This window comes from Gymnoscopelus braueri (genome assembly GCF_963280865.1).
Source record: "Gymnoscopelus braueri genome assembly, chromosome: 5".
Classification (NCBI taxonomy): domain Eukaryota; kingdom Metazoa; phylum Chordata; class Actinopteri; order Myctophiformes; family Myctophidae; genus Gymnoscopelus; species Gymnoscopelus braueri.
Genome location: NC_137606.1, coordinates 13979247 through 14001403, shown reverse-complemented (window position 1 = coordinate 14001403; position 22157 = coordinate 13979247). Strand labels below are relative to the sequence as shown.

Here is a 22157-nt window from a genome sequence, read left to right as displayed (position 1 = left end):
TTATAACGATAAACGATAATAACGATTATCGTCCCATCCCTACTGTCCAATGCACCTTTTGTTCCACAAAAAAAGGTTACAAGGTATTAAGACTGCCAGAGTATTTTCATAAAGTACTCCCCCAGTGCCAGCGATTTTCGTGTTTTGTTTTGTTGTTATTTTGTAATTGAAATTTCATATAGTTTGTCTAGCTGCGTTTTTAAACACATACGACAGATCGACCAGCAGAGAGCAGTAGATTGACACCTCGAACACTCGCTGACTCGCTCGCCCCCCACCAAACAGGCTCAAACAGTCCATACGTCATAACCGGATGTGACGTTTTCGCAGATTGCCGATCGGGCTAAAAGTATGATGTGATACACGACGACGATGACTGTTAGTCACCCAGACTAAAGAAAATAGAAGTGGAGCTCTCCGTTAGTTTTTTATACCGTGTGAAAAAAATGTGTTTTTCCCTATTCTGGCCGAAAATGACCGGGGGAAAAAAAAAGAAAACCGGAAACGGAATCTGCGTCATGAAACCGGAACCCGGGGAGTCTGAAGGAATCAGAAAGTTAAACTGATGATGAAAAATAAACAGAACAGTGCGATCACAGATTAAACAATGAAAAAGCTAAACGCGTGTCTAACGCGTCGACGGCCAACTGGACAAACTAGCAATTGACGCGTTATCGAGTCAACGGCAGTCAAAGAGTTGCTAAGGTCAGAACTACTTTTTTTAATTTATTTTTATTGTGATCATTGTGTGTACAGACAGTTTTATCTTATATATATATATATATATATATATATATATATATATATATATAGGCCTTCACGTAATCACACACATTTAAGAACAAGTGCAGGGTCAACACCTACAAGACACAAAGAAAAGAAAAAAAGAAAAAAAAAGAAAAACACGTTTGTTTTGTCATTCAGCAGAAATCTGAACAGGTTGGTTTCACATATTCAGTCCATTTAGACCAAATCCAAAATAATTTGTCTTCTTGGGTTTTGATTGAGAAAGACAGTCTTTCCATTCTGTAGATCTCATGAACTATCTCAATCCACTCCTCCACAGTGGGTGGCTGTGGTTGCATCCACTTCCCCTTGTAATGGCCTTCTTACATGCCACCAGAAGGCAACTTTAGTCAACTTTTTACTTGCACTTAAACAATAGAAGGCTTAAATTGTGCGTGTTGCTCCAGCGTTCATCTCTTATGCCACCAGAAGGATCGGAATCAGTTTCTTATCATTACTGTCCAGAGAATCATATGGGAGGTTATTCAGATATAGGGCATAAAACTGGAACAGGATGCACATATCCTAAGGCAGTGATGCTTTTGTAACCCGAGTAGCGACTGAGACTTAACTAGTTTACCCAGTACAATAGCAGTTGGGACAAAACAAGAGGGTTGTCGTGAGAAGTCTCCAAAATGCAATAATATTGATCTAAGGCTGAACAACAGAGAGGGAACAGAGGGCCTAGACCCTACACAGGAAAGAGTGTGTTTTATCTTCTTAAAGGTCAAGTTATGCAGTAAACCTTTGAAAAGTGTTTTAAGTCAGAAATAAATTAGAGACCTTTATGTTTAGCTCCAGGGGCTACATCTGTTTTTTCTTAAGTCACCTGTTGCTCACAGAACCCCATACCTTGTCATTTGATCAATAACAATGACTGCTCAGGAGAGAAAGTGTCAGTTTGCTCTGCATTTACATGCATCTTATGCTGAACAACCTACTGTTTGTGTAGCTGTAGATTAAGCTGATATTTTATTAAATATGAAATGTAAAATATTACAAATATATTATATTATTAAATATAGACAATATTGCAAGAGAACATACAACCTTGCCCAGATAATACAACTGTAAGCATTCTAGTCTCCCAGGAATATTCATGTAAAAATTATAATGGCATAACTTCATGTTTAACACAATATCCAGGCCCCAGTGTGAAGCCAGTTGAAAAGCACTGGTGTAAAGTAACTAAGTACATTTACTCAAGTACTGTACTTAAGTAAAATGTTGAGGTACTTTTACTTTACTGGAGTATTTCCAATTTTCAATACTTTTACTTTTACTCCACTACATCTCAGAGGCAAATATTGTACTTTTACTCCACTACAATGATTTGAAAACTTTAGTTACTAATTACTTTGCATATATAAATTACTACATTACAAAACCTATTTTATACCTAGGCTATTTGAAAATAGCCGATCTACAAGCTCACAACGCGTTGGTGAGCATGTAGATCTGCTATTTTCAAACATTTTTTGTACTTTTACTTTTGGCCCTTTAAGTACATTTTGATGCCAATACTTTTATACTTTTACTCAAGTAAACTTTTAATTCCGTACTTTTACTTGTAACAGAGTACTTCTACATTGCAGTATGGACACTTTTACTTAAGTAAAACATTTGAGTACTTTTTCCACCACTGTGCACTACAAGGAATAATAATGACCTTGTGCTAACCCCCCACGCCAGACATGGAGGTGATGACCCCACTCATTGAGAACCATAGCGTGGCTTCAGAGGAGATGTCCGATGAGGACCATGACCCAGAACTGCTTCCTGTCCAGCAGTACGAGCTGAACAAACACCAAGGCATCACGTAAGACTTGCACATGCCACTTTTCTACCATACGTCTTTACACGTCCCATTGGCAAGTTTGATTGGATTGAGTTTTTTCCCCCCTGCTTAGTATGTCGTTAGACACTTGATTTAGCTTTCAGCTTGATTTAACCCATTCAATCCGAGGAACACATCTGTGTCATTTCTAGATTTGAGCTAAAAAAAGCATTATTTTACACTTTGGCTATTCAAAAATAGCAGATCTACAAGCTCGTAGCGCGGCACCGAGTGCCGCGCTATGAGCTTGTAGATCTGCTATTTTTGAAAAATCTTGACAATCTGAGCAAATCTTTGAATACTTGTTTTAAAGCGAACATTTTTAACTCCAATCTTTGCTTCTGGGGGGTCCATTGAACCAAATATTTTGAGATGGGGGGGTCCGTGGCCAAATACATATAATTTTGGGGGTCCTGCCACTGATATAGTAGCCTCGGAAACCCATGCCTTTTTTTTTTGTTACAAAATAAAAAAGTCTGGTGGAACCATGCAGGAACGGTGGTTTCGGAGTGGGAGTGAACCTTGTTATCTCCTAACCAATCAGAGTGCATAGGGGCGTCGCTCTAAATTTGGTGACGTCAGCGTGTTCCGTGCACAGGCCGGGGGGGGAGGGGAGGCGGGGACATAGATTGGTGAAGCAATAGGAAGCGGCGCTGGAATCCAACCGCCTGGGTTTGGATCCGCCCTTCAAGACCATCGATAGGGCTCGCTCTTTCAGGCTACTGATATAGCAACATATGTTCTTTAGAAAACTGTAGGGATTTAGAAGACACTTGTAGAATCGGTCTCGGGTTTAAAAGGGTTAATAATGCAGTGAAGAGAGAAAGGAAGGAATGGGACATTCTGAGCTGAATTCAAGTTCAGGTCACGATTATGACCTTTTAGGTGGGTCTAACCTGGGAATTCTCCCAATTCTTCTGTTACTTATTTTCTTTCATGTAACTTGTGTCACAGTTTTATTTCTAAAACAAATTCCACCACTGTCATGTCTTACCATCAGTCACCAGGGAATTTGATTGATTTATCTTGCACAATTAAAACCAGTAGAACCAGCCTTCTGGGCAAGAAACCCAGAAGGCCTCTACTACACTCTGTGAGTGTTGATGTAGAAATGTGTGCCTTTTCTTCTGTGCTCTACAGGTTTAGTCAAGCTCTCATTCATCTGTTGAAGGGGAACATAGGTACAGGACTACTGGGGCTACCTCTGGCAGTGCACAATGCAGGGATAATAGTAAGTACCCTTCACAACTCCCTCCAACACTTTGCCATAACAGCTGCACTGCCTGCATACCGTTCTGCGTCCTGCTTGAAACGAGGCTCGTGTTTAGGGCTGAAGCAATTAAAGTTCCTTGATTTGCTTAATTAAATTAAATATGTCATTAATAGGATTTTGTTTTTTAATCCTTGTTATTCTACTAATTGCACATCTATTAAATTAATGCTGTGTGTGCCTTAAGCGTTTGTAATGGGCTTATTGACAAAGCGGCTAGTAGCTTGCACTAGGATAATACAGATTAGATGTTTTTATATAAACATCTAAATCAACTAAGTTGGATTTGGCAATAAATTATTGAACATCATATGAATATTCTTGTGTTGTGTAACACTCTCTCAATAGCTCTGGATGAAACTAAGCAGAAGGCTAATGAGCTGAGTAAGCAAGCATAGGAGGACAGAGTTTTAAACGGAAGAAAGATATATTAGGCCTAGTTTGTTCACATTGTAAACGTATAGGTTGAAGCTTTGGTAACATCCAGTAGGCAGTGTTGGGCAGTAGGGCCGCTATGCAGCACCGTTAATAGTTTAACTGCATTTCTCAGTAGCATGGTGGTAGTGTCGTGCTGTTGTCTGCATCCAATAGTTGTTAATTAGAAAAGTTATTTTATTACATAAAGTACTGTGATAGTGTCCACACAAACTAAATTACTTTACCAAGCATTTCTGAAACTCAAGCGCAGCCGAATTATCATACTTATCTACATAATTATAATGAATATAATATCCCATTAGAATAAAACTCCATGGTAACTTAGGTGCCACTGCTTTCACAAAACCAAGTTACGGCTAAATGTAACCAGGATAACTGGAAAATCCCAGCTTAATCCACTCGCTAGGTTTTGTGAAACGGAGCCCTCGTCTTTATTTTTTATTTTTTTTACAATGGTTTGAGTCGAGTTATACATTTTGGGGTTAACTTACAGTTTATCCTGCAATTATGCCAAAGTCTAAATTGAGCATACCCCTGCAAAACAACACACACGCACACACTCAATGTTAAACTACTTTAAAGTCTACTTTAGTTGACTAGTCGAACATTTTTCATTAAGCAGATCTACAAGCTCACAGTAGCTGCGGTTACATGGACAGGAATATTCCACTTATTATTCGGAATGACTGCTCATTCAGAATTAAAATGCTCATGTAAACACCTCAATTGGAACCATTCCGGTCTGATCTGAATGAATTTTTATTCGGGTTTGGAGGAGTGGTATATACCGTTTGAATCGGTATATACCAATCGGAATTTACCATATCAAAACTCTATTCCGAACGCTCCTCTCTGTTTGGAATACATCTTTTGCACATGTCACCGCTTAGTAGTGCTGTCAGAATTGGCCAAAAATGACCTATCAAATCTAAATGTTTTATTATTTTTAATATAAAATATTGTATGCAGTAAAACTTTAATTCAAAGATTACATAAGTCTATTTATGTCTCAGTATGCGTCGGCCACGGTTGGTGCTGAGAAGCGCTCGCTCCTGCGTGATGAAATGAATGATTCATATTCTATAGCGTCATTTAATAAGCTTACAGTATATACTGTAATGGTTAAGCCCAGACTTGTCCAGGAGAACGGAAGCTCCGAGGATCTGAGCCTGTGATGGAGGAACAATCTTTACCTGGCCTTGACATGAAACGGGAACTTAAAATCAAAAGAATCTATTCAGTCAGATGAAAAGTTTTTTGTTTAAATACAATTATGGTAGCCTACATGAGAAATGTGACAAGTAGTAGGCTAGCCTAAGTAACCAATACAAAAAAGAAACTGGTCTGAACTTGTACTAAGATCTGCTACTAAGGAACGCGGGCATACAATGCTAGCTGGCATTCGGCAGTCGGTGCGTTGCTTCCCCGCCTGCCTACGGTCGTCAGAATTCCACCGCGGAGGCACAAAGGGGCTATTGCCTCCTCCCCATGCCCACCAGGGGGAGCTCCGCCCCGGGTAGTGTAGCCCGGCGGCCCCTGGTCCATGCCCAGGCGTAGGCGTAGAACCACTTTGCGCATGTCAAAAGTTAAATTCCGAATGAATGCTTTGGGTCATGTAAACGAGGAGTACTTTTATTCAGGTTCCATGTAAACAGTTTATATGAATCTCTATTCGGAATGAGTTCATTCTGAATGAATAAATATTGCCCACGTAACCGCAGCCAGTGTGTGGCGCTGCGATGTGTTCTGAGCATGTGGATCTGCTGGTAAGTATAAACCAGCGTGCAACGCAGTTTACACCACCCTTGGCTTACAATTTGAAATCAGATGTTGATTCACCAATCAACACCACATCACCAGAGTGAATTCAGCCAAACATCCAATACTCTGCATACTGCTGTGTTTATGTTGAGGTACAACGACGGATACAGTACAGATAATTTGTGGTTTTTCGCCGATCAAATTGCAACTCGGCACACCCCGGTGTCATGTGGGGGACACACGCTGAGTTTGGGGCCGTTCAGTTGGGACGGTACCCAAATTATGCCTGGGACTCATACAGTGGAGACAGACATACAGAGATTCTGTGAATTGAATAGATGGATGTGATGGGAGTAACGTAGTGTTGATTAATTATGTCTGTTTCCACTCGCCCGTATGACAGCTGAGGCTTGCAGCTTACGATACAAAACCGAAAATACACAGGGAAGGCTTCCTCGCACATTTCAATCACATCGGGTGGTCCAGAGGAGTAATGCACAGTAGACTTCAAGAAAAACGTACCAAAATTGTGGTACGGCCTCTGATGTAGAGGAAAATTAAATGCAATGTAAATGTTCTGACCCATAATTTGCAACAGAATGACAAAACATCTTCCCTGCCTTCAATTTATAGCCATTTTTAGTTTTCTTTATTTGATTTATTCATTATTATTGTATAATCATAGTCATTAGTCATTTTGTCTGTCGAAGAGATTTTCAATTTCAGTGACAGATGGTTAAATAAAAAACATCGCTTGCGCTAATTCCCTGAAAGTAATATTCTATTTTAACTCACTCAGTGCCAATGAAATAAAAAAATATATTCATACTTTGCCAGCAATTTTTTTTTTTTTCAAAGTAAAAAAAAAGTGCTTAGGAAGCGAGATACAGCCTTTTTCAGTTATAAGTTAAACAAGGAGTGGATGGAGCTGCAAATCTTCAGATAATGATATCTTGGGTTCTGAACATCTTTTTCCAAAAAAAGAAATAAATATATATATGTATATTTTTTTTAACTCAGGATAACTCGTTCTGGCACTGAGGGCATTCAGAAAAAACTCGGGATAACTCGTGGCTTGGCACTGAGAGAGTTAAGGACCTACCAATTGTGCATAAAACAAACTATGTGGGGTACTGTAGCACTCCCAACACTTATGCAGGTAATGAAAACAATGTAATGTCATGGCAGGTGTTGATTAAATATTTTACAGTGCAGTTAGATTAGAAATGACTTTACCTGCAATGTCTGTAACAATAGTATTAATATGTAAACATGAATAACTATTCATACATATTGTTTCTGATTATTGGACATTATCAGAGGCAGTCAGATGAATTATGAAGTGGAAATGTTCCAAACAATTCTTTGGTATATTCATGAGCACACTGTGCGCTGGTCTCAATAAGCATATGCCATAAATTACTATTCTCAAAGGATGGAAGAAAAATGCCCTCGCATAAATCAAGTAATAAACCTTTAAGTGTTAGGTATTCAATAAATAGTTCCAACATTGTATTGTTGCAGAACTATAGCTCCATGAATTAAGCTAGCGTGGCCATGTCCACATCTATTCTCTCAGTGGATGAATGGCTTATCAATTTTAGCATCACTCCAAATATGCTTTATCATTTTTGTTCCTGGCTAAAATGCCATAACGCGTGCACGCACACACACAGATAGACATTTGTAGCGTCATGCACACACGAGTGAATCTATAGATTTGTATAGATATGTTTCAGCAGTCTATTTATTTCTTTGTGCAGCCATGAGGAAACCAACATACAGAGAATACCTTTGAGAGCCCTGCCATAAATCATTGTTTGAGGAAAAGGTACCAATTTTTACGTTTGCGAAAGTGTTTACGTGAGCAATTGTGTGTTTTATTGCCTCTCTTCTTGCGTCAGCTGTGTTGGTGTGCAATTACTTGTCATAGGAGAAATGTGGAGCTCTGTATAGCACTACAACACAGCTTTTATTAAAAGGGGGGGGGGGGGGGGCGGGCGACCTCAAATATGATTGTAGAGTAACTCTTTTTGTCAGGTGGTGGTGTGCCGTGTACTGCACTCTCTGGGGGATTTGTAGCCATGTATTTCTTTTCTTCAAATTGCGCTGGGTGCTTATGAGCATTAGAGCCCTACCGATGGCCGATTTTCTTTATCCAAACCAGATTTTCGGAGAGCATTGTGAGCTTGTATGCAACTTTTGAAGATTTTCCAAAACTTTTGAAAAATGTTCACCTATAATGACATGCCCAAAATGGGGACTTCAGGTTGAAAGTGGTTAAAAATCGGGACACGGCGGCATAGTTGCCGATACGACAAATGCTCAAATAATGTCTGATATATCTAGGAATCCAGACTTATTCGCTACGTTTGTTTTTTTCTCACTTCGCTACTCAGTCTGGCCAGGGTCCTATTTGGCTCGTATTTCCAAACGTCACCAATTACGTTGGCAAGTCAGGAAGTGACTCGAGTTTTACATTGTAAAACACTGGTCCCCCCCACACAGACCAATCAGAAGACACGGCCCGTTTACTCCCGTTTGTGCACATCCCGCCCCTTGGAAATAGGAGGCTTACCAGACTGAGAAACGAAGTAAAAACAAAGAAAATGCGAAACGTAGCATCAGTCTGGATTCTTCCAGGCTACGATATTATCGGCCAGACTGGCTCAAATGAACATGTGTTGAATGTGTGTGTTGCAGATTGGACCCATATGCCTCGTGTTGATGGGCGTTGTGTGTGTGCACTGCATGCACATCCTGGTTCACTGCAGCCATCACCTGAGTGAAAGGTAATATGCATTCATGCACGCACGAACACAGAGGGCCCTATTTTGCACCAGGTCTTAAGAACTGGAGGCGTGGTCAATGCTGTTTCGCTATTTTGAATGGCCAAACAGCATTGGCCACGCCTCCCAGGTCTTAAGTTAAGTCATAAGACCTGGTATTTAACTCATTTCCTGCCAGAATTATTTCAGATTTTTTGCTGTAGACTGCCAGAGATTTTTCATTGAAAAAAAAAATTCTCAGGAGCCGAGATACAGATTTTTTAAGTTTTAAGTTAACAATGAAGTGGATAGGAGTTTAAATCTTTGATATATCATATCTCCTTGGTCTTTGGGTCTAAAAATAAGAAAGAAACGAAAAAAAAATAGAACGCAGATCTGCGTCTTTGGCAGCCAGGCGAGAAATTAAATAGAAGATGCGCAAAATAGGGCTCGAAATTTTGTACAGCAACATTTCAATACTTTCCCAGCCCCACCAACAGCATGTTATAGACACAATAATAGAACAGGTGTTAGACAACAGTGCCAAGATATCAACCATATATGCATCCATCTTCACCCTCCACTGCCCATCTATCTCAAAAATAAAAACCCAATGGGAAACAGATCTGGATCATACATTTTCTGAGGTTGAATGGAAACAAATCCTAGAAAGAGTACATTCATCATCCATTTGTGCCAAACATGCACTTATTCAATTTAAACTACTACATCGCACATACTGGACAAAATCAAGACTGAGTAAAATACTCAATAAGTACAAAGACACAGATGCAACCTACGAACGTTGTAAGGCTGCTCCAGCATCACTCATACATATGTTCTCGCAATGCTCCAACCTGTCATGTTTCTGGTCCAATATATTTAAAGCCTTCTCGGAAATGTTTGAAACGCATATAGAACCGTGCCCACTGATCGCACTCTTTGGACTTGTACCTACTGATAATCACCGAAACAAAATAACGCTAGATGTCATGGCGTTCACAACCCTTCTTGCAAGACGTATAATACTCTTAGAATGGAAAAGAGCCACGCCGCCATCAAACTTAAGATAGATCAAAGATATAATGTACTTCATTAAGCTGGAAAAAAAATCAAATTCGCCCCAAGAGGTCAAAAAGATCTATTTTATGTTTCCTGGAACCCCTTCTTGAACTACTTGGAAAATATAAATATTCCCCCCCGATCAATAGAATGAAAGGGTTCCTGGTTTACTATCTATGTTTATTATCCATCCTATGTGCTGGTGGCGAGGGCTAAACATTTCCTTTACTTCTCTTTACTTTTTCCCCCTTTCAATCCTTGAATAACCTTCTTGTGTTATAACATCCGCCTCGGTTACTATGGGAGCAAGCACGCAGCTTATATTTGGGGCATACACAGGTCTCTATGGTTGCCAAGCAAGAAACTCAAAGACCATGAGTTTAATAGGTCTACTGATTAATATATGAACTGTAATTATTATTTGCACTGTGATTGAGCAATGTGTTTCATCTCTCTTTTTATATATTGCTGTGAATATGACAATTATTATTATTCTTTTTTTGTTGTTTTTTCTTTTCTTTTTGTCTCTCCCCTGACATTTCTGATTATGATTATGACTATTATTATTATTATTTACTATGCTTTATTATATCTATCATGTAAAGCCACGACCGCATCTGTTTAAAATGCTGATCGATTCCGATGACTCTGAAAAACAATAAAAAGATTATTAAAGATTATTATTAGGTCACAGAAGTCAGTCCGCATTTTAATGCATCTTGGCAATTGTGGTAAAGCATAAAACTCTGTACGTACTTTGAATGATTAAGCTATTAAGGCCGGGAAAGCAAGTCATTTTAGATTTCTTTGGGCTATTCAAAAGTAGCAGATCTACAAGCTCAAAAATCTTGAAAATGTGTGCAAATCTTTGAATATATATATTCTTTTTTTAAAGCAAACATTTTTAACTGAAATCTTTGCTTCTGGGGGGTCCCTGGAACAAAATATTTTGGCGGCCAAATACATATCATTTTGGGGGTCCTTGACATGAAAAAGTTTGAGAACCACTGATATATATAGCAACATAAGTTTAAAAAAAACTGATAGGATTTAGAAGACATTTGTAGAATCCCCAGAAGCAAAGATCTGAGTTAAAAATGTTTGCTTTAAAAAATATATATATATTCAAAGATTTCTGTGACTTGGTATTGACAAAGACAGTTAAAGGACGATTTCGACCATTTTCAACCTACCTTCATATAATTGGTCCTCACTATTGCTCATCATAATATGGCACCATTTTTATCATGGACGTTAGTGAGGACCAATTATATGAAGATAGGTTGAAAATGGGTGAAGTCGTCTTTTAAGGGCCACCTACAGTATGTTGCAGCAGTGTAAACAAACAGAACACAGCAGGAGGTTTTGGCCCACAGTTAACTTACAAGTGGTTCAGCAGCACTCCCTACGAAACCACCCGTCTCATGCTCCTGGCAACGTGTAATTGCCCTATCAGGACAGCATTTTCAAAATGACCAGAGGTAGTGAGGGAGCGAGGGAGAATGTATTTCTACTCTTTCCTGTCCCCCCCTCTTTATTATTGTGTTGTGTACAAATCCATCCTCAGCCTGTTTATCATGCTAGTGCCAAGAGCAGATAACACACCACGTCCGTCTGTATCATATTTGCATCCGGCTCCTAAGCACTTTTTTTTTTACTATGAATTTTTGGCCCAGACATGCTATTTTCAACATCAGACAATTAATGTCAACAAGGTCGCGATGACCTCGTTGACATTTGTGAAACCACACAGTGCAACCCTCAGTGTTTAGCATCCATCAGGGGATCGATTATACTGGAGATAAACATTCTGTGACTACTTGAAAATATAAGATAAATTGAAAAATCTCTGGCACTGGGACCACATAGCCAGAAATAATTCTGGCACTCAATGAGTTAATACCCGGTCTGTTCAGATGGGCCACAAGCAACAGTGAAAAAACAACTGTAGGTTCATGGTAGGGCTACAACAGTTAAACTATTTGATTCAATCGTTACAAGTGCATTATTATGGTGTGTGTGATGTGAAATGCGAGCTTATCATGTAACCACAATCATGGTTTAGTTTAACATCATTGACTGTCTTCCGTCCTATGTGGCTTCTGGAAAAACTAATCGATTTAGTTGATACATAAAAAAATTAATAAAAAATAATCACATTGACTCTGACTTATAATAAAAACATGGTCTTAATTATTCGATTACGGTAATTGAAAAAGTTATCGATAGAATAATCGCTAAGAAAATAATCTATTGCTGCATCCTTACTTCCATGCACACATTTCGTGAGTTGCTGAATGTACATGTGTGACACATGTGTCTTGAGAGAATGGGAGTGAAGGAACAATCACGCCAGAGCAGACTGGGGTTTCCCGCCCCTCGAGGCACCTATAAGACCTTCTGACCACAGCTCACAGCCGCAGCCTCAGCGATTCCTGTTCAATCTCCCTGTGGTTAGCCCGGCCACCAGGCGCTCGCTGTCGAGCCCTACCATCAGGCCTGGCTCCAGAGGAGGGCCCCGGGCTTCCTCCGGGCCGGGTCACACATTTTCTGCTTCCGAGTATCATCCTTATGAACCATTCTTTGTCCGGCCCCTCCCCCGAGACCAGTTTGCCATGGGAGACCCGACCAGGAGCACTAGGCTCCAGACAACACAGCGGCCTGGGTTCACGTAATGAAGGATTCATCTGAAATGCCCATTTTTGTGCCGTGCCCTTTGATTAGAAAATGAGTTCAAACTTGAGAAACCATTACGCACGCAGCATGCACAAATGGTAATGTAGGTCATTAATGTTGTGCAAGATGACCGTGCTATATAAAATGTGTATATTACTCGGGTTAGGGCTGTATTTACGCACCTGCTTGTCATTTAATGCATACAAATAATTATGACCGTTATTTTTATCAGATGTCCGATACATTTGAATCATTCCGGACATTGGGAGCGGCAGATTAAAATTCTAGCGCAACCCCTGATAGCAACATCATTGCAATATCATTTAGATTAGTCTGCTGTCGGGAGTGCTGACGTGCTCGTAGGGAGTGCTGACGATAAGGTGATGGTTCCTTGGAGAGTTGATAATAATAATATAAAAGTTGATAATAGTTTCCCACTGATTAACCCATTAAGACCTGAGGCCGATTCTACAAATGTCTAACCGTTTCTTGAAAAAACGTACGTTTCAATATCAGTGGTGCTCAAACTTTTCACCCCCAGAATGATATGTATGTGATGTGGCCCTCATCTCAAAATATTTTGTTCCAGGGACCCTCAGAAGAAAAGATTTGAGTAAAAAAAAAATAGCTTAAAAAAATATTCAAAGATTTGCAAACTTTTTAAAGATTTTTCAAAAATAGCAGATCTACAAGCTCATAGCGTGGCTGACTAATGATGGATTCCTGTGCCTTGAGATGTAAGAGAAAAACACTGTTGTTAATCCATTAAGACCAGGAATGCATCTGTGTCATTAAAAAAAAATATTTGGCTATTAAAACATAGCAGATATACAAGCTCATAACACGGCACTGAGTGCCGCGCTATGAGTTTGTAGATCTGCTATTTTTTTGAAAATCTTTGAATATGTATATATATGTTTAAAGTGATTTTTTACAAATGTTCGCTTTAAAACATATATATTCAAAAGATTTGCACAAATGTTCTCGATTTTTCAAAAATAGAAAAAGAAATGTAAAATGGCACAGATGCGTATTGAATGGGTTAAGGGCCACGTACTGTACAAGCACGTCACTGCAGTGTAAACAAACGCAGCAGGAAGTCGGCCCACTCCATCACTCATCCGACGAGTGCTTCGGCATCACTTCCTCCGAAACCACTCATCTTCTTCACGCACGTCTTTTGTGCACATTCTCCCGGCAGCGTGTAATCAAACCCACACAAATTCCCCTACCAGTCTTCAAATATATAGTCAGAGAAAGACTGAAAAGCGCTATTGAGAGAGCGAGGCAGAATGCATTTTAATTCTTTCCCGTTTTCCCCCCTCAGCTGTTTGTTTATTGTGTCCAAAATCCATCCTGAGCCTGTTTACCGTGCTAGTGCCAAGAGCAGATAACACACCACGTTTGTCTGTATCACATTTGCATCCTAATTGTGATTTAACCCTTTAAGAGCGGGAACGCATCTGTGTGTCATTTTCAGATTTCTTGGGCTATTCAAAAGTAGCAGATCTACAAGCTCGTAGCGAGGGCCGCGCTACGAGCTTGTAGATCTGCTATTTTAGAAAAAAAACGTGAACATTTGTGCAAATCTTTGAATATACATGTATGTATTTTTTTAAGTGAACATTTCTAACTCAAATCTTATTGCTTCTGGGGATTCTACAAATGTCTTCTAAATCAGTTTAAAACAGTTTTCTGAAACACTTATGTTACTATAATGTCAGTGGTTCTCAAACTATTTCATGTCAAGGAGCCCCAAAACGATATATGTATTTGGCTGCAGACCCCCATCTCCAAATATGTTGTTCCAGGGACCCCCCAGAAGCAAAGATTTGAGTAAAAAAAACAATTGCTTTAAAAATACATATTCAAAGATTTGCTCAAATTTTCAAGATAAAAAAAAAAAGCAGATCTACAAGCTCATAGTGCGGCACTCGGTGCTAGATCTGCTATTTTTGAATAGCCAAAGTATAAGATAATAGTCATAGCGGTTAAAATCGAAAATGACACATAATGCGTTCCCGGTCTCAATGGGTTAATACCCTGTTCAGATGGGCCACACAAGCAACTGTGTGTGTGTGTGTGTGTGTGTGTGTGTGTGTGTGTGTGTGTGTGTGTGTGTGCGCGCACGTGCTTATTATTATTTGTTGAGTTGCTGAATGTGCATGTGTGATGCATGTATTTGTGAGAATGTCTTGAGCGAATGGGACACGAGGAACAATCAGTTTAGTCCTTTTCGTTTACATTTTCACATCCCAATGATTTCTAATCTCACCTAAACACTATGCGATGAATATTTCATGGCTTGGACTCTCACTGAGGCAGCTGCATCCTTTGCTCTTTTTTCATTTAGTTTGTTTTGCATACATGCCCTGCCATTAACATATATTAAATTCATCCCAATGTTCTTAGATGGCATGCTGTGTGCAATGCTGATTTTTTTTCACGCTAGCGACGAGGCTCTTAACTCATTCAGTGCCCAGCTTATTTATGGCAGTTTGACTCTGAGTGCCACAGCCAAAATTCATTGTAAAAAAAAAATGCTTAGGAGCCGAAATACAGCCTTTTTCTGTAAGAAGTTAAACAAAGAGTGAATGGAGCAGAATATTTTCAAATCATGATATCTTGGGTTCTGAACATTTATTTCCACTGCATTTTTTTGGACGTCTTAGACGTCCAGTGGCACTCAGGGCTTATGTTAAAACGGACGTCTTAGACGTCCAGTGGCACTGAATGAGTTAAGGATGGGTTTGTCAGTTTATCTGTCCAACATTCTGGTGCCAGACGACATATCTCAAAACCTACTGATTGGATTGCCGTGGAATTTGATGTCCACTGTGACCCCATGATCTTTCTTCTAGTTTCTTCTGTTCTATAGCACAGCCACCAAGGAATGGAATAGTCTAACCCCATCCCTCAAAAAATGCAGTTCGCTGGGCCCATTCAAAACAGCCCTAAAAACTCAAATTTCTGGAGGCCTAAAGAGGAGCTAGTACCAGTTTCCCTGTAGACAGACGACCCCCCCCCTCCCCTTTTTTTGTACATATTATTTTTATTTTCTAATGCTTTTTTTGTATATAATTTTTTATTTTCTCATGCCTTTTTTGTACATAGTGGTATATATGTTTTCCTCTGTATTCTTATGTTGATTTTTGAACTGTTTGGTTGCTACTATATATGTCTATGAAATTAATTCAAGGACCCCAACGGAAACAAGCCCGCAAGGACTTTTTTGGCCGGACCTTTTAGACAAAAGCATTATAAATGTAACTGTGTTGTTTTACATTCTTTTGCCTAATACAAATTTAAATCAATCAATAGTTGATTGAAATAATAATAATTTGAGAGACCGCATGTTGTAATAATAATACACTTTTATTTGTTGTGCACGTTTCATTTATTTTAAAGTAAATCTCAAAGTGCTACATAGTACTAGAGAACCAGAGGAGAATGAATGTGTTGTGCTTTTACATTTTTGTACAATCAAGCATTTGCGCTACTTTGAAAAATTAGTCAGGATAGCTCCGTCGAATACTGTGACTCCAGAGGTTGTCGAGTTTGCATTTAGTGGTGTTGGAGTTTGTTAGTTGTATTTATAATCAGGACACATAATTGCCATGATTCAGCGTACATGACACAATGCCCAGCAATTACCTTTCAACATTACCTGTTATCAGCTGATTGTGATCGCTGAGTCATACTGTAGAATCTGATCAAGGTCTAGAATGTTTATGAGATGCAGAGGAGGTTAATAACATGGACGGATTGAGGTCTGTATGTAGGCCTAATAATGACTGTGTTTACTGTGGGCTGTTTTGGTGGAAACAAAGACAGCAGACTGATCTAAATGATATTGCAAACTGTGGTGAATAGTAGCTCGATGAAAAGCAGTCAGCAGGAGTCCATCCGGGGAGTCTTTTCACCTAAAGGAGTTAAGATATTTATCTTCCATATTGATACAATGGGTTCTATCTCACAACATAACAAAACATTGCTGGTTCTGGGTGATATTTTACTCTGGATTTGTTCTCCCAGATGATCACAGTTCCTGACATACTTCTGACATGTTTTGTCTTATTCGTTTTTCACCAATAGTTTTGAAGTGATACATTTTAGATATTGACAACACTTGTTTGGCAGCGGTTGAGGTGAAAAAAAAGAAAAGAAAAAAATAATCAAGGCAGGCAAGAGAACAGCTTGTTTACATTGGATTGTTTTTGTATGTTATATTTTAGAAGCTTAGCCGCCCAATGAGGGACACTTTTGTTTAACCAATTAACACCTGATGCCGTCTAAATCAGTGGTTCTCAAACGTTTTTGTGCTAAGGAGGACCCCGTAATTAGCCGCGGACCCACATCTGAAAATGTTTTGTGCCCCCCCCCCAGAAAAGAAGATTTGTGTTAAAACATTCAAAATTATGAAAAGTTTTTCAAACACTATCAAGATTTTTCAAAAATGTTCATGCTGCGCTGTGAGCTTGTACATCTGCTATTTTTGAAAGCCACTGTTCTAAATCCTAAAACTGAAAAACGAATGTTGCTATATGTGACTGTTTTTGTCTGGGAGACATCTCGCTGGTGCCCTTCCAAAATGAGTTAATAGCCCAGTTAGACCAATATATCATTATTTTGCTATGATTCCTTGCTTTCATATGACATGAAAACATTTTAATGAAAAAATGCTAGATGACTCTTTCCCAGACAAATTTGGTCACATATATATGTCACAGGGTGAATGGAGAACCAGGTAGATTGAAGACAGAGCGCTCGTTTTTATGCACGGGGCTTCGGTGCGAGGCGGGGCTTTTCGAGACAGGGTTTATTAGCGAGGCTCGCGAGAAGGAGGACGCGGCGCTGCGAGGCGGGGGTTTATTAGGGGAACGCTGAACACGCGTTCACACGCACACGCTTGTCCATGACGGAGACGCGCCGACTCAGTAGAGCTTGAGGCCGAGGAAGCGCGCCCTTGCGCCTCCAGGCGCGAGTGCCCGCGCTGACCGGCCGATGCTCTACTAGTCGACTCAGCGCCGTTTGAGTTGTAAACCGATAGGGACAGAATAGTTCTTTTCATGGATCACTCTGTGTGTGTGTGTGTGTGTTATGTGTGTGTGTGTGTGTGTGTGTGTGTGTGTGTGTGTGTGTCAGGGAGAAACTAAAACAAAAGCCAGAACACAATAAAAGTATCTTAACAGTCCTGCTTTCAATAAACCAAATTGAAAGCATGAGCGCGTGCGTGCGCGAGTGTGTGTGTGTGTGTGTGTGTGTATGGTCGCGGCCATATATGTTGTGCACAAGCCTGGCTCGTGGCTCCCTCTAGTGTTGCTTCTACAGAATTGCTGGGTGGGTGGTAAAAACGAGCGCGCCTTCTTCAATCTACCTGGTTCTCCATTCACCCTGTAACATATCAGGGCCGTAGGAAAGGGGGGGGACGGGGGCCGCGGAGCGACCTCGTGTGGGCCGCGAACCGGTATTTGGGGGCCGCGAGGCCACGGGGAGAAAAAAGCCTCAAATGAGGCGGACCCCGCGGCCGCTGCCTGGAAGGGAGGGCTGCTGGCTGCTGGGCCCAGATCACGATCAGCTGTGTGAGCTGCTTGAAGGTGGAAGAGCGGCACAATCACATTTATTAAGAGTTATAAAAAAATCGCGCACGCGCGAGGATGGGGGTGCGCGCACGCGACTTCGTGGGCCCGTACAAATATGTCCCCCCCCCAACTGGGAATGGCTTCCTACGGCTCTGAACATATACATGTATAGCTAAAATCTAAAGTGACACGGATGCTTTCCCGGTCTTAACACATTAACTGCCAGAATTATTTTCATATTTTTTTAGCCAGTGCCAGAGTTTTTCATTGGAAAAAAAAAAGTACTCAGGAGCCGAAATACAGCATTTTTAAGTTTTAAGTTAACAAGGAAGTGGATAGGAGTCTAGATCTTCAACTAATCATATCTCCTTGGCCTTTGGGTGAAATTGGAAAAAAAAAAGTAAAAAAAAAAAGATCTACGCGATTGGCACGTGGCGGCTTTACGGAGGTTCGCGTAGATCTACGTGATTGGCAGTCAATGTGTTAATGGGTTAACAAAAGCCCCCTGGCCTTTGGCCAGAGGGGAAGTGTTATGTCCACCATCGCCACTCATGTGCAGCCAGTCTTTACAGTGTTTCGGGGGGCAGCTGTGGCTCAGGAGGTAGAGCGGCAGTCTTGGAATCGGAAGGTTCCCAGTTCGATCCCCAGCTCCTCCTGGCTACGTGTTGAAGTGTCCTAGACGCAGTGGTTCTCAACCAGTGGTCCGGGGACCACCAGTGGTCCTTGAGGGGGTTCCAGGTGGTCCCCAGCTAAATGATGGAGAGTTGATAACCAAGTGGACCCTTATAGATCTTTAACTCTTGAGAGTGTAAAATGAAACCAAATGGACCCTTACGGGTCCATTTGGTTTCATTTTACACTTTCAAGAGTACAATTATTGTTAAACACCTGCATTACTTAATTTACAAGAAGTCTACACAGTTAGAGAATGTAGAAGAATTGTTATTTTTGATCATCGTTGACCTGTTATCTCTCCTACTGGTAGCAACATCAATACAGCATGGAATGGAATTGTGGACAAAATCGTATCCAATGATAACAAAAATATTCTACATTTTGGGTCTGATGAGGCTAAATCTCATCAAACGGTGGTCCGTGGCTCAAATGCTGAATAAATATTGGACCTTGATATGAACAGGGTTGAAAACCACCGTCCTAGAGCAAGACACTGAACCCCTAACTGCTCCCAATGAGCAGCAGGTTGGTGCCTTGCATGGTTTCCTCCGGCCATTGGTGTGTGAACAGTAGGTGTGAATGGGTCGAATGTGAAATACATTGTAAATCGTTTTGGAGAAAGGTGCTATATAAATGCAGTCCATTTACCAAATATCAACCTTTTCATATCTCTCTCTTTCATAATTTCCATAGTTGATGATTTGCTGATGTAATTCTTAATTGTACCATTTCCTGCGTCCTCTCTGATCTTCTCCTAGGTTGAAGCGGCCTGCCATGAGCTACAGTGACACCGTTGCCTTCGGCATGGAGCACAGCTCCTATCAGTTCCTCAGAAAAACCGCCAACTTTGGCAGGTATGGCAAATACAATACATGACGGTACTCCGTACACTGTATACGTGTCACTTTGATCACATATCTGAAATCCAGTGTTGCATGCCATTCCATAACCCAGGTTTAATTTATGGCTCTCGTTTTGATTGTGGCATTGTGGCATTTATGAATTGACACATGAAACTTATGCTAGGTCGTATCAGCCGTACTCTAGCATTACGGTTGTACACCGATATAATAGCTTGGCATTTCCAGACACAGATAAAGCATTTGAGTACTTTATCAGTTTCGCATGGCTTTGCTGCTTCACTGTTCTGCTGCCAGGATGGCATTCTGCTTTTGGCATCCTGTCCTTCCACTCTCAAGCAGCTCCGGTCTTTGTTGTCTCCGCCAGGCCGAAAGGCATGGCGAGAGAGTATGTTTTCCACACCGTCCGTCCGTCCGTCCGTCCGTCCGTCCGTCCGTCCGTCCGTCCGTCCGTGTGTGTCCGTGTGTCCGTCCGTCCGTCTGTGACCAGCTAATCTCTGCAACCGTTGGCTTGATCACTGTGCACACACACTCCCTGGATGCCAATTCAGAACCATTTTTCTCATGGGCCTTTTATAGCGCCACCAGGAGGCCGATTTGTGCAAAACATATTTTTTGACAGTACTCCTACAGATTTTGTCCAAAAATCACGCAAATCGGTACACAGTATCTCTATAGTCATTGAACGAAATGGGTCTTTCAGATTTCTCATATTCCATCCTGATTGGCTAAAAATGTCTTCCAAAGTTTGCTGGAGTGCTCCGTATTGAACAAAATGCCTCAAATCATGAACACAGCATGCAATTGCCGTGACATTTTGCACACACATTCCAATTAGGCCGAGGAAGAACTACCATTTGAAATTTTTCAAATCAGCCTCATGGTGGTGCTATAACAGGCCAATTCGTGTTTTTACCTATAATTGCAACGATCTGTGTAAAACTTTGTATGCACACTCCCTAGAGGTCAAGGAAAAACCTTTGCCCTGCATTTTTCACATCTGCCTTTTATAGCGCCACCAGGAGGCCGACTTATGTAAAACACATTATTTTATACTACTCCTTCCAATTTTATCCAAATTTCACGCAAATCTGTACACATGATCTCTATAGTCATGTGATCACGACGGATGTGTTTGATTTTTCATATTCCATACTGATTGGCTAAGATTGACATCTAAAGTTTGCATTATTGGCTTGTTTTGAACAAAATTCCGCAAATCATGAACGCACCGTCCAATTGCGCTCAAACTTTGCCCGCACATTCACACTATGTTGAGAAACAAATGCCACCCTTTTAACATTGGCCTGTTATAGCGCCACCAACAGGTCTAATTTAGCGAAACACATGTTTTTAACAAAATGCCTCAAATCATGAATGCAGTCAGTGTCCGATTGTCGTGCAAGGCCTAAGAAGAAATGGCACCCTTTTCACGTTGGCCTATTATAGCGCCACCAGGAGGCCACAATAGCCTACCTGACCTGGCGGAGACCTGTGCTCCGAGGAGCACTTTTTCTAGTTTGCTCTGGTTTTGTGCGTGCAGATTGAGTTAAGATCCTTAACATTGACCGTGTGTGCCCAGCGAGTATTCCTAGAAAATCTACTCGCTGGCATGCCAAAGGTGTTTTTTTTCTCTCCTTTTTTTCTCCTTAGACCTTTTTTTTTAAAGATGTGTTGTTTGTTGCAAACAAATTAGTGTTCAATGTAAAGTGCTCTATAAATAAAATACATTATTATTATTAACTTAGTATACTTTAAGTTCCTATTTATCGGTATCTCAATGAAAACACAATCTTATTGTCATTAAAGTCTTTGTGTTTTACCAATTATTTCGGGGCCCTCTTGCAATTGCCTCAAGGCCCACCAGTGCCAATCTCTGCACTAAACTAACCTAAACTGATGTGGTTAAGGGGTAAAGGTTCCTTAACATTGGCTATGTGTGTCCAGCAAGTATTCCTAGAAAGTCCACTCGCTGTCACGCCACAGGTGTATGCCTCTGCTGCGTTCCTGTACTGCATGTCACAGTGTCTGTCCCACTGCGTCCATGTCTCACTTCATCATGTCTGTGCAGAAACTGGTCGTACCTTTTAAGGGTTCATGGCACAGTCCGACTCATGACATCACAGATACTCAATGATACGGTATTGGGAAGTCTCAATACAATACAATAAGTCACCTCTGCTGCATAGTGGTACATTGCATTTATTTATGATTACTGTTACGATTTGAACACGGAACATCCAAAGGCTTAATGCTTACTGCATTTAACACAGCCTTTTTCCCCCTCCGATATATGAAGTGCTTTCTTAAAGATATGTAGTACAGTGTACATGTAAATGCACCTGTACATGTACAACATGTTGTTTGTGGGTTACTATATAATGCTGTTTGCAGGTTACTGTATAATGTGATGTACTTGAGAGATTAAGAAATGAAAGTAAC

The 22157-nt window shown here is 40.5% G+C and overlaps 1 protein-coding gene across 3 annotated transcripts in view; it reads left to right on the top strand.

Annotated features, from left to right (window-relative positions):
* Nucleotides 1-22157, top strand: part of slc36a4 (solute carrier family 36 member 4) — a 211642-nt gene that overhangs the window by 3790 nt on the left and 185695 nt on the right. For all 3 annotated transcript variants that reach the window (XM_080429498.1, XM_080429496.1, XM_080429497.1), the window contains exons 2-5: nucleotides 2479-2605; nucleotides 3764-3854; nucleotides 8796-8884; nucleotides 19614-19709. In XM_080429498.1, the coding sequence (XP_080285624.1) occupies nucleotides 2479-2605; nucleotides 3764-3854; nucleotides 8796-8884; nucleotides 19614-19709 (403 nt within the window). The remainder of the gene's footprint in view (nucleotides 1-2478; nucleotides 2606-3763; nucleotides 3855-8795; nucleotides 8885-19613; nucleotides 19710-22157) is intronic.